Source organism: Salarias fasciatus, chromosome 10, assembly GCF_902148845.1.
Source record: "Salarias fasciatus chromosome 10, fSalaFa1.1, whole genome shotgun sequence".
Classification (NCBI taxonomy): domain Eukaryota; kingdom Metazoa; phylum Chordata; class Actinopteri; order Blenniiformes; family Blenniidae; genus Salarias; species Salarias fasciatus.
The window spans coordinates 6761081-6778707 of NC_043754.1; the positions used below are offsets into that span (position 1 = coordinate 6761081).

Consider the following 17627-nt stretch of genomic DNA (forward strand, 5'->3'; position numbering starts at 1 on the left):
CAATGCTACTGCCGCACTGGCCCGGAAGTGAGACGTTTATTGACAACATGGCCGCGGAGCGGGGTCTGAATTTGGGGAAAATCGGGATTTGACGGCTCTCGCCGGCTGCTGCGTTAGCAACCCGTTTCCGGCTCGGGAGGGTGCGGGACAGATGCAATTGAATGAAGGGAGCAGCGGGTCCACGGGACGGTGTCAGTGAGCCCAGGAAACGTCCAGAGAGAGCGAGCCGTCATGTCGTTTTTCAAGAGGAAAGGTGAGGAAGATGAGCCCGCGGAGGGCTGCAGGGTCCCCGGTGGCTCCTGCCCCACTGGCCGGGTCAGGACAGGCAGCCCCGGGACTATCACAGCCTAGAACTGACCGGAACAGAGGGCGGTGTGTGCGGGGTGTGTGTGGCCGCTGCTGACTGCAGGAACACGGTTAGCTTAGCGGTGGCCTCTCCGTCCCCCCAGTGTCTTATCTGATGCTAACCCGGCAGCTTTATGCTGCTAATCTGTCAAACTCTGCCGCCAGTTGAGGACTAATTTTATGTACATAACTGTGTTTACATGGGTACAGAACTCCAGCCCACACAGCAGTGCTTCCCCTGTATCTCACCGCCACTGTAATGTGCAACAGTTCCCATCAGAGGAACTGGTTAGCTAATGTCCAACATGTGTGAAAACGGAGGATGGGTGTTTTAAAGATATATAACACAACAATTCCAAACCAGATGTGACATACTTTTACTTTCGCAAATTACCACGTTGCTGATTTACATTTGCAATCCATAAAACTGTACAGGTAAATTATTGATGCTAGCTAGTGGAAAGCTCTTCCTCATTTAGCTAACTAGCTGAAGGTACCAAGATCTATCAAAGTATTTCTTTATTCTCGATTATTTATTTTTAAAGCATTGAACCATGAAAGGTTGTTTTAGTGCTCTTCATGGTCGACGTTGCATGTCTAGAGAGAGAGCTGGTGAGCACAGAGGAGCATTGATAAACTGAGGAGAGTGATGGAGTGAGATTAACTTGAAGGGAGTGAACAATGCAGCTGTTTTCTCCAAAGACTGGATTAACATCAAGGACTGAAGCAGCACTTTGTATGTGTCCTGTCTGCTCTTTTAATGTTTTTATGAAATTTAGAAGCTTTCAAGGAGACAGTACTCTTTTGTAGTTACCTACCTTTGCCTTTTTGTATAACATAATATATGGTTTTAGTAGAAATAATTTGCACTTGTGGCATCATATGATTAGTCCTCATTAAGAATAATTTGACATAATAGCCCTGAACAATAAGTAATTTTCATAGGATCAACCAGGACGATTTAAACTATGTGAAACTATGTGAAATTACTAAAAATGAAACGGTGTAGATTAACAACTTGACTGCATATATGATCAGTTTTTTTTTTTAACTTATATTTTACGTAATATTAAAAATATGATATTTTCTCTCAGTTCACCTGATCAGAAGCCTCTGTGGAGATCTGTGTTAAAGTTTTATGACAGTAGGATTTATTGCAGGGCAGACATGTTGCACCACAATAAGTTTAACTTTATATGAGTTTCAGCTGATTGCAATCTCAGTTAGCAACAAAAAGCTAAACCACAGAAATAGGATGGATCGTCATCTCCAGGCCTCTGAAGAAGTTATTCTAACCTCCTGATTATGAAGAACACTTGGAATCTGGACCTTAAAAACACAAACGTGCGACACACTGAAAAGGCAGTGATTGAGCAACAGAGTCGACTCATCCTGCGCTTCCTGAGGAAATCAGTGCCGTCCTTTTCTGTTTAGCTGTCGCTCATCTTCACGAGTGAAATCAGAGGGTTTTTTTTCCCCTCCCCTCGTATTTGGTGCCACAGCCGCTGACACAGCAGTTCTCCAAAAGGAGGAAATGTTAAAGAGGCTCCACTTATGAATCTGCTTGTGTAAGTCCTGACAGAGTGAGTTCCCTATGAGCTGAAAAAATACAAGCAAATCATAACTCATCCACTCAGTTTTATTGTAATGCATCTTAAATGTTGTGAGGTCTTGTGTGAAAGTGCTCCTCTATTTCTGATGGTGTGTTTTTCGCACCATCTTCATGTTCACTTGAGCAGAGTTTGAACTCTTGTTGAAGTACCGTGTCTTTTCTGTGCCAGCTGAGCTTTCACAATCACCTCTGTCCCAACTTCTCACTGGAAGAACTTCCTCTGTGCGGTTCACCGTAACTCGTCAGACCTTTTTTTTTTAATGCCGGTACCTGAAATCTTTTCATGATCTGAAAACATGAATCACTCTGAGCAGAGGTTTTCACCATGCCTGCACTGCTCGGCATAAATGTCATTTTCTCTATGAGCGTTATTCACACAGCTTAGGAGTGACTCCACATATTTGTGGTGTGAATAGGTTGTGCCTTTGACTACATCATTAAACCCACCCACTGGGCAAACAGTTGGTGTTGAGAGGGCGCCGGACTCGATTTTCCCGAGAGGAAAACCAGATCTGATAGCACAAGGTCGCAAGTCCGAGAAAGGACGCCCTCTGTAGAAGCTCTGACGAACGGGACAGAGAGGCTGTTCACGTTCCCCATATTTACCTCCACATCGGTCAGCAGCTGCAAATATAATGTAAATATTTGACTGATTTGATGCCGAGTATATCGAGTTCACGCCGCCGTCATCATACAGCCTCGGATTGTTTTCCAGTCTTTCCAGTGACACACACTCCTCCACGAATCTCACGTATCGGTGTGTTTGCTGGCGGCTCTCACTATGCTTTGTGATTATTATATGTTGTACACACCTCCAGTTACAGCCTCGCTCTCGTCTTTCTCCCCCACAGCCAAAAGCAAAGAACCCGAGAGAGTGACGGACGCTAAAGTCAGCAGAGGTGAGTTCATCCTGTGGAAGATGTCGGAGCTGAGATCAACAATTAAAAGAAATGGGGAATATTTAGGGGATTTTTTTTAATCCCTTGGTTGCTTTAACGGAATATAACCAAATTTATTTTCAGTGATTACAGAAATATTGAACAGATTCAATTATGGAGGACAGATCTTTTCAAAGGGAAGGTAATCTAATCTCTCAAATGAGCAAAATGCTCTGTAAGAATAATAATCCATCTCCAGGAGGAAAAACCAGATCAGTGTCACACTTTAATGTGATTGTTACATTATCACATTTTATTAGTTCAGACTTTTACAGTTATATTGGAGGCGAGGTGACGAAGCTTCATGGCTAAATGTTCATTCCTTATTGGACATGTCATCTGATCTTCCACATTTTCCAAGCTAATGAAATATGGTACTGATGGTCAGAAAATGCAAAAGATGCAAATACAGGTTTTCTAGGTCGTCTGTCTTCGGTAAAGCTATAGCTTATAAAACTGGAGCATAGTAAGACTCAATACTGTAAAACACATGAGAGCAGGCTAGGAAAAACATGTTACAGACATCCACTGGTCATTTTTTAATTTAACATTTAAAAGCCCTATTCAAAATATTGAGATTTTTCTGATTTCTGTAATTTAAGTATTTGAATCTTTTGAACTTTTTTAATCTTTTAAGGAGTGGCTAATAACCAATGCAAATATTACTGTGTGTGATCGACGCAGCCGTGGTTCATTTGGTAGTTTGACCTCTCATCCTGTCCTCTCCGTCGGTGTCCTTTAACAAAACACGAACCCTGAATTTCTCCCAGAGGTTTGATCACCTTGCATGGCGAGGTGCTGATGGGTAAATGTGAAGCCTCATGTGCATTTAGCTTACTGAGGTTGTAAAAGTTGCACTTTGTACAGTTTGTAAAGTACTCTTTACTGTAAAGTTTCAGAATGATGTGTTAAAGTGTGATTGGCTTTCACCTTGTAAAGTGTACTGTATTTTGAAATTGTGATACAAATCCCGTACTTCTGGTGATTTCTGCATTGGGCTTTGACAAAGTTCTTTACTAGCAGGTGTTTGTAGACTTCCTGCCTGCCAAAATACCAAAAAAAAAAGAAGTTTTTTGGAGGACAAGTGAGCTTTTAATGAGCTCATGAGAGTTTGTGTAAAATAAGTGTTTTTTTGATCGAGTGGCAGGACTGAATTTGGATTTTTTTTTTTTTTTTTCCACAAGTTGATGAAAAATCTTTTGAATGAATGAATGTGCTGTTTTATTGCTTCAAATTGCACATTGTGTCTCCAAACAGCAATGTTTTTTCACTCCAGAGTTTTTCACACATGCTGTCCAGAAGGACAGGATTCAGAATTTCTCGGTTCTGAGGGATGCTTTCTCCTCAGAGCTGCTGCGTTTTGATGAGCTGAAGTGAAGAACAGTCAGAGTTTCGTGCTGCCGCTCTTTGAGATGTAAAATCTGCCTGTGTGTGTGTGTGTGTGTGTGTGTGCGTGCGCTCTGAGAGCTAGCAGGCAGCAGATCTGAGCGTCTTAACAGTCTTAAAAAAAATCAATAAATCCACTCTTATCAAAGAAGGTCTGAGCTGCTATTAAAGAGTCTTGGATTGATTTTATTTAGGTTTTAAATCTCCTTCTTGTCTGCCGTACATATAACTTTGATTGTGAGCTGATGATGGGGGAGTTTTGCTCCAGAAGGTCCAGCTGAGTCTGACAGCCTCAAAACACTCATTAATCCAGGCCCAAACCTAATTATCTTCCAAGAACAAACTTTTTCTTTTTTTTATCCTGGGATTTACTGCATCTTGTATGTTTTTTGGATCATTAGCTTCCTAGTTTTTCATCTGTAAAATCAATGTGCTGTTAACTGTTGTTGGCCGATGGATAAATTTAGTTTTATCTTGACAAGACAACAGAGATATCAGCCTCATGCATACTGATGGCTGTGTGATTGATCCTTCATTTTTCTCTTTTTTTGTCATCAGGGTTTTAAATACAGTCTGATTTCATCTTGAGTCAACAGGCCAATAAAACAGTGCCACAAAATAACCTTTAATTTCAAACTGTTAAGCTTTTCTCTGTTGTGGTGCAGAGTATAAAAACATCCCTATTTGTCACAAAACCAAACAATTACCCCTGAAAATGACTATAAACTCCAAAAAAGCCAATTTTAATGAAACCTTTTGGTGCAAAATACAATGAAATGCCAATGATTTAACATCAATGATGCAGCATCTCTGCTCATACATATGTGTAAATCTGCAAATTAGTCTTTAAGGTCCCTGTAATTTAAAAGGCACGCAGTAGAAGTCCTGATTTTGTGTTGCTAAAGGAGTGATTGAGGTGAGTGTTGGGTTTGCTCTCTCGATGTTTAATCACCGCTGCTTTTATTGTCTCAAGGACTGAGACGAGCACCTCGAGCTACTGAAGCCAAACTCAGACGCTGATTAGTCTGTCTTCCTTCACACCCCGAGGCCGCTGAGCGCCGTCTGTGAGCGGTTTGAGCAGCGCCCCGGCTCAGAAGAGCCATTCATACTCGTACAGTCACACTGCTGTCATACGTTCAGACCGCTTCGACACCATTGTGCGCTCTTTCTGCTCCTCCTCTCTCTCTCTCTCTTTCTTTTTTGGCCTAAACTGTGTTTTTCTGCCGCCCGTCCTCTGTTCACAGCTCCGCTCAGCCCGCACTCTCCGTCGCAGACACAGAGGAACCACAATGCCATCCAGGAGGCCGCCGGGCCCAGCCACGTGGCCATCAACGCCATCTCCGCCAACATGGACTCCTTCGCCCGCGGCCGCACCGCCATCCTCAAGAAACAGCCCAGCCACATGGAGGCGGCGCACTTTGGAGATCTGGGTAAGAGCTCACGGCTAGACACATAAGGAAACGGGAAACATGACAAGTTGACTCTGGAACATTTGATGAAGTTCTTTAGTTTCGAACCTGATACTCAGAGACACATACAGCATCCTCATGGGCTTTTATGAACAAAGCCCACTGCGTCTTTTTTTGACACGTGAGTCACTTGCAGGTGTAGAAAGTTCACACTGCGCTCTGATGACAGTCAGATTTAAATTAGAACTGAAGCAACCACGCGAAACAAAATTTTTCCGGCCTTTTCACTTTGCAGCGTCATGACACAGCTTTTGTATGTGTGCCAGAGCACGCACATTCAACACATGAAGCTTCCTGCAGTCTTGTGCCAATGCATAAACCTCTTCACTAATCTCACTGAAGGCGCTCACCTGACTTCAGCCAGAAATTCAAATTCCTGCATCTGTCAGGCTGGTAGCTCAGGGACATGACGTCGTGCTCTCTGGTATCTCTCCTTTGGTCAGAATGGGAAGTGCTCTGTAATAATATTCATATTGCGAGCGGCGGATGCCATGACTTGAGCGCTCCCGGCCGGCGTGTTGACTGACGCCAGTGACGTGAGCTGCATGAGCTGCAGAGGTGAGTCAGGCGGAGGCGGAGCTCGGAGGAACCTGTGGAGCAGCTCCCACTTCAAGGTGTGAATGAGCTCCACTCATTCCTGCACCGCTGTTGGAACAAAAGGAAGATCAGGTGTGGGAGGATGAGCGCCGCCTCTGAGATCATGACGAACTCTCCTCAAACCCCTCACCCCAGATGGTTTTTGTTTTTCCGTACACTTCCTGTAACCATTGAACAACCTCTCAGTCTATGTTAAAGACTTTTTACAGAAAATACATAAACTTCCTCAATGCGGCACCGCCTGTTCTTCCAGTCTCCTTCTCAATTTGCCTCTTCAGTCTCTTTTCACTCCCCTTTAGCCGGAGATAAATAGACGGAGCTCTCTACCAGCACCGATATGTTGTTTAGCACATGATCACACACGTTTGACACGTTTTACATGAAAAGGTCTCTCGTTGTTCTGAGGGATCTTGATCTGTGGGATCAAGTTCAGTTTGCTTGTAGCGTCACGAGAAATCAGGTGTCAGAAACAGGAAATTTTCAATTTTCAGTGTTGGAAAATCTTTTTGATGTGTCCAGACTTTTAGTTTCCCACACATCAAAACTTTTTACTGTGGAGTATTTAATTCTGATGTCACACAGCAACAGCATCTCCAGCTAATGTTCTGGTTTTTGGACCTTCCTCAGTGGAGTTTGCGTAATTTCCCTGTTCACACATGAGCAGGTAAACACACATTCGGTGCAGTGCCTCATTATCGTGGCCTGTAGGTGGCGACGTCCCACGCTCTGCTTCAGATGTGTGGCTGTGAGAGTAAAAAGGGGCCACGGGAGCAGACTTTGTCTCCGTCTAAAAAGACATGCAAATGAAGACTTTGATAATGAATCACTTGCTGCCGGTGTAGTTTGTGATCTCGAACCGCTTTCAGCCGTGTGATCTTTAAAGTATCTGAAGAGGTTGATTGAAAAGCACCTTGCTCTTTGTGACACCTCTTCACGCATCATCTTGTTTTCAAAGCGCAGACGAAACGGCACAAATCCCGGGCCCACGCGTCACTCCGAGCACAGCTGATGTGCTCTGATTCATAATCCAGCCGCAGCCGCGTTTGCAGTCAACAAGCACGCTCCCTCTCTTATTTAGCTTTCTGTGTTTGCAGTCGCTTCCCCGCAGGACGGAGGGTGTTGCTCAAACAAACTGTCTCTATTTGAGACATGGAAAAGTCAAATAACGCGGGGGCCCTTCTGAAATCTCAGGCTTTGTTGTTGTTTTTGCGAGTTTGGAGTCTGCTGTGATTGGGCTGTCAGAGGTTGCTGTTGATGCCACAGCCAGCGCTGACCGCTTCATACATGCCTGACTGACGGCACGGACAGGACACAGATGATTTTGACATGCGGCTGCGGAAAAGTTTGTCTGGGTTAAATCATCTGTGAAATTGCATAGTCTAAGGCCACCTCCAGACAGACAGCCAGAGAGAGAGCGAGAGAGGGGGCGAGCTGGAGATTCGTCAAAACAAGTATCCAGTAGTTTAGTTGCAGCTCACGCCGCCGTTCAGCCTGAACCAAATGTTGGGTGGAAATTTGAGCGCCGCACACAGAAAATCCACTTTTTATTCTGTTTCTTGTTGCATCAATAAAACTGCAGTTTGGCCCCGGCGTGAAGGGTGAAAGCTGCAAATAAAATAAAGTGCATTGCTTAGGCTGCTATTAAAATAAAGGGCTTCTCTGTCTAATGTGTGCTGACAGGTGGTTTGCACTTTGTTTTAAGTGACCAGGAGGCTCGGCTAACTGCTGGTTATCAGCACGTAAACATACATTTAGCACAGGAGCTGCGAATGTTTTAGTTGAGTTTAGCAAGCTGGTGATTGACGGCGTGCGCTTGTCGTTCCAGGCCACTCCAGCGTGAACTATCAGCCGCAGGAGACCCGCTCCCGGCTGTCCAAGACGGTGGACCAGGTCCTCCGGGACAACGTGGCGATGCCCCACTACCTGCACTTCACGGAGCTGCGCGGCGCCGACCACCTGGTGCGCTTCTGGCTGGAGGCGGAGAGCTTCCGCTCCAGCAGCTGGTCGCGCGTCCGGGCGCACAGCCTCAACTCGGTGAAGCACAGCTCCCTGGCCGAGCCGGTGCCCGCCTCCCCGGACGGCGGGGAGCTCCCGGAGCTCGCCCAGAACGTGTCCGACGCCCTCGCCCGGCACGGCGGCGGCGTGGGAGCCGCGGCGCCGCAAGAGAGGCGGGACTCCACCGCCACGGAGGCAGGCCTGAGACCCGGCACGCCTCGAGCGGAGACGCCCAGCAGGCAGGCGCCCTCCTCCAGGACGGGGACCCCCTTCAAGATGCAGCCCAACAACACCCTGAAGGAGCTGTCCGACAAGCTCATGAAGAGTAAGCCGCCACCAAACCGCCTGTTTCACATCCTGATCCCCTCATTTATCACTGGACAAAGTGAGCTTTCGCTCGATTAATGCTAATTAAATGAAAACTAATGACAAAAGGCATCTGGCCTCAGTGTTAATGTAGACACTTTTTTAATTTGCACATACAAAACCCCCGAGCGCAGCAGCAGAAAAATGACTGTGAAAAGTCTTTGTGCTCGGCCGAGGGTGGAAATTTGCTGTATTAGAAAAAAGTAAAGGTCAGGCGGTGCGGGGAAAACAGATTCAGCAAACAAAACATCAGCTCGGTGTGAAGAGACTGTAACGCTGCTCAAATTAATGGCAGCTTCACGGCCATATTCCCGTCACATTGCCCTCTCCCTTTGACTGTCTCTCTTTTTAAAATCCGTGCACACACTCTCCAGTGAACACAATCAGCCCTCAAACATTTCCCTCGGCGCCTTCAGCTCCTCAGATTTACTTATAGACCAAAATTATTGGTGTAAAGTTACACAGTGCAGCATCAGTGACCAACTGTAAACCCTTCAAATGAATCAGACTTGAAGAGTTGCTTCTTATTATTAATAAACCGAGGCTTACCTGTGTTGAAATGAACATATTGTTATCCTCCTGTAATTGAGTTGAGTCCAGAGTACCGGAGGCAGTAATAACACACAGTGATATCCGCTTTGCAAACACGCCGAGCACAGCCAAGGTCGACTTACTTCATCGAATCGAGCATTTCAGACGTAATAGAAGCTTCATTTTATCAGCGGAGGAGCTCCGAGTACCAGTATGAGGAAATACATTTGGACGCTTTAGAGTATTGACAAGAGAACCTATATGCAACTCCACTTCTTGTTACTATGCTCGACTCCACTTTTTTTAGTATTTAGTTTTTCTTGAAATACTTTGCCAGAAGTGAAAGTTAAATCCAGCAGGAAGCGGAGAAATAAAAGTTCGACCAGGGTTTGAAATGATGAGTGATGGAGATGAGGAGGAAGGCCACCAACCGCTTCCTTAATCTGACTCTTATTCTGTCCATTCTGTCCATCTCACAGTGGAATGTATCAGTCCTTATTCCCAAGAGGAAGGCTCGTCTTTCCATCTCATGAATCTCTGATGATTTCAGTGCAGTTCATAACTGAAGGTGGTGTGTTCGTTAACACTTATGAGATATTGCTTCCTTTGCTGCTGCTGTTGTTATTTTCAGGACGTATCTGTCATTTCCTGTTATTTCTTCTGGTAGCTCGCCTAATTAAAGTGATTTAAATGTCAGTTATATCTTAAATAGTTAAAATAATGTAGAATTTTTCGGTTGACGTAACGCACACGACATTCTTCCAACCCAGTACGTTGAGGAGGATGTGGAGAGCAGTTTGACATGCATTCTCCCGCTGTTGATGAGATATTTTCTCGTGTGTTTCTTTCTCCCATCTCTCTTTGAGCTAGTTCCCTGTGGTCTCCCTTCTCTTTATAATCCCTGATTGAGTTTTGAGATGATTGAATTTGGGCTCAGCTGTGCTTTTGCTCTTGTTTGTCTCAAAAATTCTCCACATCTCTGCTGTTAACTGACGTGAAGTGGGCTGTATTGTAGCACTTTTGGAGGCATCGGACCACATACGTTCCATCCTGGTCCGGAGTTCAATCCCGACCTGTAAGCCTCCTGAACCGCCTCCAGACGATGACCTCTCACTGCCTTCACCTTGCAGGTATAGAAAAAGACGCTGTTACCATCTTCACCAAGTACATCTCTCCAGACGCGGCGAAGCCCATCCCCATCACAGAACAGATCAGAAACGACATCATCGGTAAGTTCTCAGGAAGGCTGCCGTTTGCTCCACCTTCACAGACAGTTGTAGGTTTTTTTGCGCTGCAGTATCACGAGGCGATCTGGTTGCAGTTGTGAAGATTTCTCTCTTCCTCTGTGCAGCTAAGATCTGCGGAGAGGACGGTATGGTGGACCCCAACTGCTTCGTCATCGCACAGTCCGTAGCGTTCGCCATCTTGGAGCAACAGTGAGTTCCCGTCCCGTTCCTTCTCCTGTGACGTTGATGTTTACGTGGCGGCGCTCCCCACCCCCCGTTTCCCTGTTCTGACGCGTAGATTGAAACGCAGCCCGCTCCTTTTCTCTCCCGTGACGTGCCGTCTGATTCCCAGGCACTTTAGCGAGTTCCTCCGGAGCCACCACTTCTGTAAATACCAGATTGAAGTGTTGACGAGCGGCTCCGTTTTCCTGGCCGACATCTTGTTCTGTGAGTCGGCGCTCTTCTACTTCTCGGAGGTGAGCCGGCCCTGCTCCTCATGAAGAACCGTCACGCTCGTCATACCTGTCATGCCTCTTCCCGTCACACACTGTCTTTATCATTCACCTGTACTCAGAAGCAGCACAATACGTGCACGCTGGTTTTTTCCAATCTCTCTTTAGAATATAAAACAGCTGACGCACATTTGAGTGATTCCCATCCTCTGCTCCTTCTTATTCACAGTACATGGAAAAAGAGGAGGCGATGAATGTATTGCAGTTCTGGCTGGCGGCAGACAACTTCCAGAACCAGCTGGCAGCTAAAAAGGGCCAGTACGACGGCCAGGAGGCTCAGAACGACGCCATGATCCTCTACGACAAGTAGGTCCTGTTGAGCCTCCTGCAACACAACCGGACAATTGAGGGGAAGCGACTGATTCCGTCATCGAGTTTTCTTTCTCAGAGTTCAGCATTGTTTGAGTTATTAGCATCTTTTATTGTACTACATGATTGACATTTATCTTCATTGTTTCCCTGCTTTGTTCTCTTTGGGAGCCGCTCCCTGCATGAGGGAGAGTCGCAGACAGGCTGCTGGTTAATCACCGGGTAAACACAGAGAGACGGACCGTCACCCACTCACTTGTACCTTTTGGGCAATTGAGAGCCACAAAATTAATCTAGTAGTCATGTATTTGGAAGGAAGCGACAGTATATAATGGAAACAAACCAGAACCCTCTTTGCAACAATAAAAAGCCTCTCTGGACTCTCACGCAGCTGTTCGGCTGCATTCTCATGCATTATGTAATGTTTGAGCAGGTTTCCTTTCAGCTTTATAGATGCTCTTGGAGAAAAATAAGGATCGACTTTCAGCCAGCAGTGTGACTGGAGCAGTGGTAAAAGTAGCAAGCGTGTAAATGGACGTTTGCTGGTTCTAATCCTTCTGCCGACAGTCTTCGAAAGTTATTTGTTTTTTTTCGGTGTTTTCAGGAATTTGCTTGAGTCTGCTTAATTACAGATGCAAGAGTTTTTTTTTTTTTTTTTATGTGTCTGGATAGATGTTTCAGTGGAATTCCAACTCTGGGATTAAAGGCCTGAAACCCGCTCTGCTTCCTCTCCAGGTATTTCTCCCTGCAGGCCACCAACCCTCTGGGCTTTGGCGACTCCGTGCGGATGGAAATAGAGTCGAACATCTGCCGAGAGGGAGGACCACTCCCCGACTGTTTCACCACTCCACTCAGACAGGCCTGGACCACCATGGAGAAGGTCAGACCCTCCGATAGAAACACGCCGAGCGCTCCTCGTTCGGTGCGATCCCGTCTGATCAGACGACCGGGCCGCGTTAAATCGAGAAAACCTGGAAAGTTGCTTTGCTCTTTTAAAGGTTTAACTCATTGGATTTTGGATTAATCTGCTTGAGCTGCTTTCAGATGTCATTAGGATCTTCCTTAAAGGTTTTGCGTTACAAGTCACAGACAAATCGGCCCATTACACCACTGACAAATGCCCCTGCCTTTACTTAATGAAAAGAAAGCTGGTAGATAAAGGTCAGGAATGAGCCTTTATAACTGCTCCAAAGCGAAACGGGCAGCTCATTATTTTTTAACGGCGCTCACCCCATGTTTTTGTTTTGCACGTGTGCAGGTCTACATGCCGGGCTTCCTGTCCAGCAACCTTTACTACAAATACCTGAGCGACCTCATCAATTCGGTGCGCGCCGACGAGTTTCTGAATGTCAGCGCGGCGGGTCAGGGCGGGCCGGCGGACAACGACCGCACCAGTTCAAATGCCAGCGAGGGCTCCCAGACGCAGGTGACCCCGCCCCCTCCTCGCCCGGCATTCAGACCACATCTCCGGCCCCTCCGGGGGCGTTTCTGTGTCCGCTGACATTTAGACCTGTCCGGCGTCGTTACGGGAACGGTTGAAGACGCTTCCTGTCGATGCCAAAGGGTCGTGGTCCGCGCTGGCTGCCTGTAACTCTTAACATTTGATGATCTCTTCAACAGCAGAGTGCCAAAAGGGCTGCGATCAAAATCCTGAAGAACTTTGACGAGGCGATCACGGTGGACGTCGCCAGCCTGGACCCCGAGTCCCTGTACCAGCGACCGTACGCAGGGTGAGTGGACCCAACCCTCACCCCCCCCCCCACGTAGCACTCCCCTCTTTACTGATTTTCTCGTATCCTTATTTATCTTTCAACAGTGTTCCGTTGTATATTTCCCTCCTTTTATGTTCCTTTGATTGCCCAACAGCCACTTGAATTTCACGGTTGTGTCTGCTTTGTTTTTATTGACTCCCTCAAAGAGTTTTATGAGCTCGCCTTTAAAGTCGCTGTACCAGAATAATTCAAGAGTGTGATCTATTGAAAGACGCTGTATTCTGCCAGATCAGGCTTTCTTTTTTTTTTTTTTTCATGCCAACTAAACTAAATTGACAGTGTTGGATTGAACGGACACACAGAGTGCGAGTGTGTGTGCTCCCAGTGTCCTCTGTTCCTCATGTTGTCCTGTGTTTCTGCAGAAAGATGACGTTTGGGAAGGTGAATGAGATGGGCCAGTTTATCAGGGAGGCCGAGCCGGAGCCCGACGTGAAGAAATCCAAAGGTACGGTCCGCTCGCCGTTCCCCCTCCGTCTCCCTCCCTTCACTCCGCCGTATTTTTATCTCTTCCCTCTTCGCGGTGAAAAGCATCTTCACTGCAGCCGTTGAATATAAACCTCGTCTGGCTGCTTCTAGTCCACTGAAATATTTAAGAGCTTTCCTCTTGAGGAGAAAAAAAAAACAGCTTTCACTACTCTTTAGGTTTAACAACATACACAAATCTTTATTTATTCTGCAGCTTGGAGTGCTTTCTCTGCATGGAGAGAGGAGGAAAAGAGATGTCTGCTCAGTTCTAGCTGTGCTGACTTCTGATTTAATATGATTCACATAATAAGAGATCATAAATTCTAGTGAGACACTAAATCCCTGCTTATAAACTAACAGTCTGTTCTAGACTAAATTGAAATCTCTCAGAGAAAGTGGGCTTGTCCCGCAGTGTTTGGACCTGGTTTATGGCCTGCTGCCGACTGATTCTCTGCTCCTTCCTCTTCAGGTTCCATGTTCTCTCAAGCCATGAAGAAATGGGTGCAAGGCAACTCGGATGAGGTGAGCTGCAGCTCCAGATTCACTTTTCACTGCCTGTAGAGGAGCGTAAACAATGACGCTGGGTGGTGTTGTTCTTGCGGTGGAGGCTCAGGAGGAGATGGCGTGGCAGATCGCCAAGATGATCGTCAACGACGTCGTCCATCAGTCGAACCACGACAGTCCCGGAAAGAGCACCAAGGTACACGGCCTGCTATTGTCATGCTCTTTTAACACAGATAAAAACATTTGATTTAGGTAAACGGTACAGAAACGTGTTACTCTGGTCATCAGATACATTAGTTAATGTGGAAAATGACAACCCTGCATTAGATGTTATGGTTGAGGTCCCTGAGAATAGAAGCCTTCTCATCTCATCAAGAAAAGCTGGAAACTGCTCTCAGACTGCAGAGAGGTTTTGTGTGAAGCCAGTGAGGCTCTTTCCTTCCCACTGGCTGACGACATGTCGCCCGTCCACCGTGGGGAAGGAGGAGGAGGAGAGCACGACTCCCATTCTCTCAAAATGAGTCTCTCTGCGATGATCGTGGCCAGTGTCAGCGGTCTCTGGACGGCAGTGTGAAAACCATCAGGGAGCCCAGAGACACCCAAGATTACCAGAAAAGTTTCCTCCTGGAAAAAAAAAAGCTTTGATCGAACTAAAGTCAGATATTTTCAGCCAGAGTCCAGTTTGATGGAGACAAAGATTCCATTTAACAGTGTGAACATCATCAAAGTCTGTGAAAAGCTCTAATGAAATAGTTTTAATTTGTTTCCTGCATCACATAATTATGAAGTTATTAGAAAATATGATTACATGTATTAAATTAAATCTGCATCCTCAGTTCAGCTCTTGGGAGGCGGAGATGTGATTACTAAAATCTGAAGATTAAAACATCTGAAACGGGAGCGGCTCACGTGTCAACAGTGTGTTAGAGGTCTATTGTGTTATCAAACTGAGTTAGCAATAACAGTTATAACACACACACACACGACTGTGCAAACTGATGCCATTCACATGAATACTGATGGAAGTGATCATGATCAGACTGATGTGTCAGTGAATCGTTCCCATGATGCTTTGCGCTGTGATGCTGTCTGTTTGCCCTCCAGTGTTGAGGATGTTTTTAGCCATCGAGTTTGTTTTTGGATTTCTTTTGGAACATTGATTGTATTGGTGTTCGGTCAGATCTGATGGTTCATGTAATGTCAGGTAATGACAGTAACTGCACATAATCAGCAGAATCCCTCTTAACCCTCATTAAAGTCAGTAAAACTGCTTGATGTTCACCGCGGAGGTGGATGTATCTGTTAATCCTCGGCTTAGCATCGACACAACTACTCAATAAATTAATCCACTTCTTCACCTCCTCTTTAATTTGAGAAAACAAGCCGGATGGATTTCTTTCATTTTAAATCAAGATCTCGACTCTCGATATGTGCTTCCTGTTTTATATCCACTGAAACAATTTCTACACTGATCCCGGTCTTTTGGCAGGATTCAAGCAAACATGTTCTGAGAAGCAGACTGTTTGGAAATAAATCCCCGAACGAGCTTCGCACAGACGTCAGACTGAATGGAGGGATGTCTCTAAATGTCGTCTTCTGTCTGCAGTTATGACCCCACCGGCGCACCGACGGACCGTCACTCCCTGCAGACGCCGGCCGAGCCAGAGCCCAACTGCACACAGGGTCCCCACCGCGACGAACTGCATTACTCTGAGAAAGAACAAGGCTTTTTATCACCATGTGTCAGCACGCATGCGTGTGTGTGTGTGTTTCTGCGTGTGCGAGTGTGCGCGCGACTGCGAGATCGGGTGAATGATTGTTCACGCATGGGCTGCTAGAAAACTTGAAGTACATCATCGTTCCAACCTCCCAGCTCCATAACACTAGAAAGGTACACCGGCGGGGGCGAAGCAGCGCGGCTCGCGCCGGGCTGAAGGAAGGAGGCGGCGCGGCGGCGGCGCGGCGCTCAGGACGGCCGCTGCTTTGTCCGTCTTATCTTGGACCTTTCGGAGGATGTGACAGAGACCGAAGAAATCTCACTCCCTCGTGGCACTCCTCCCCACACCTTTTATAACCATTCCTTGTTTTTACATGAAGCCTCTCTAAAGGGTCAGCTTAAGAGCTTAAGGCTTATCAGCTTCGGAGCGTTGTACAGTTTTTTTTTTTTTCCTCCCCCAGACGCTTCATTCTGTTTGCCCGGAGAGGTAAAGTCAGCCGCTCTGCCCCGCGTCGGCCGTTTATGTACTGTAGATTATGTGGAAATGTGACAATGAAACGGAAGAAGAGCCGATGAAGTTGTGGGACCGTTTTCCCTTCTGTATGAATCCCCCTGGCACCTTGACAGAGCGTAGAAGAAATACTCCATAATGAACTTTTTAAGTGGTCCGGTTGTGTTGGAAAACTCCAGACTCTGTGTCCTAAATGTTCTATATATAAATATATATGTAGATTTCTGGTTTATCCCATATATTAATGTTAGTCCTTTTTTTAAAAAAAAGAAAAAAGTGACTGCAGTTTTTTTTTTTTTTTTTTAATTACCGACTATTCAACTGGAAAATATGCTCAATAAATCAGACCTTTTTTTTTTTATTATTATTTCTTTCCAGCCTTACCAAGATGTGGAAACAAACCAGAAAAGACTCTTGGTACTATGTACCGCTAATGTTTTCTGACATGTACGTGTACTTAATCTATAATATATTTAAAAATGTGTTTGATTTAAATACATATATTATAAAATGTTTGTTGTGGTCCTGTTTGTTTCTGGCTTGGTGGAGCTCGATCATCATCAGGATAGATGGGCTGTTATCACCCCTCACCATGTGGGGGCGATGTTGGTTGTGATGCTCCTCCAGGGTTAACCTGACAAAAGGAGCAGAGAAGGGATGGCGCATAATGATGTCCAAGAGTTTAATGATGACAAATCAACAGATCCACTAAATGTAAAATACAGCTCAGTTTGATGAAATGTGGTGCAGTAAGTTGAATTTATTCCGGAGTTGTTAGTCTCTTTGAGGTTATAATGACTGGGTGGTGTCAGGGCTTCATTTGGCATGAATTACTAACAAATAGGTTTATTTGAGTTAAAACGGGATCAGAAATGATCTTTTTCTGAGTAATTCAACGTCACGCGCTCATTAATTATTACTGAGGCGAATTGCACGTGTGCAGGCAACGCCCACCTCAAATATCTGACAGCGCGTGAGCTGTGATTGGTTCGAACGTCGTTATAGTAACCTCACAATTAAAAAAAAAAAAAACATAAACAGTAACAGCTTCCACATTTCATGTGTCCCAAAAGACAGAAAATAATATTTGATTACTGATTTGAAAACTGAGCTCGATTCTCAGTGAAAACAGATAATTGGAGTTTTAATTCACATCCGAATAGAAAAGTGCATCAGGACAGGTGGCTGCACATCAACACCCTGCAAGGATTACTAGAAAGTCAGAAACAGTGAAGAAGAAGAATGTCTCCTTCAGAATAGAAGTATAGGAAAAAATGACAGGCATCAAATTGCATTAAAGTGTAATTGTGAATAATAGTTTCCTTTAATCAGACTGCGCTGTCATCTGGCATTTTATAGGAAATTAAATATT

General features: G+C 45.5%; 1 protein-coding gene across 2 annotated transcripts; it reads left to right on the forward strand.

Moving 5' to 3' along the window:
* Positions 1-27: 27 nt before the first annotated feature.
* Positions 28-16730, forward strand: akap10 (A kinase (PRKA) anchor protein 10). Of its 2 annotated transcripts, none has more exons than XM_030100585.1 (15): positions 28-253; positions 2809-2856; positions 5526-5711; positions 8173-8667; positions 10370-10468; positions 10591-10675; positions 10818-10941; positions 11147-11283; positions 12022-12166; positions 12545-12712; positions 12907-13016; positions 13421-13503; positions 13993-14045; positions 14131-14223; positions 15634-16730. In XM_030100585.1, exons 1-15 carry the CDS (start codon positions 232-234, stop codon positions 15637-15639), a joined length of 1854 nt encoding a protein of 617 aa, XP_029956445.1. In that variant the 5' UTR covers positions 28-231; the 3' UTR covers positions 15640-16730. The 2 variants fall into 2 exon arrangements, with proteins under 2 accessions (XP_029956445.1, XP_029956446.1); XM_030100586.1 differs by having other exon boundaries at positions 12910-13016.
* Positions 16731-17627: the final 897 nt, after the last annotated feature.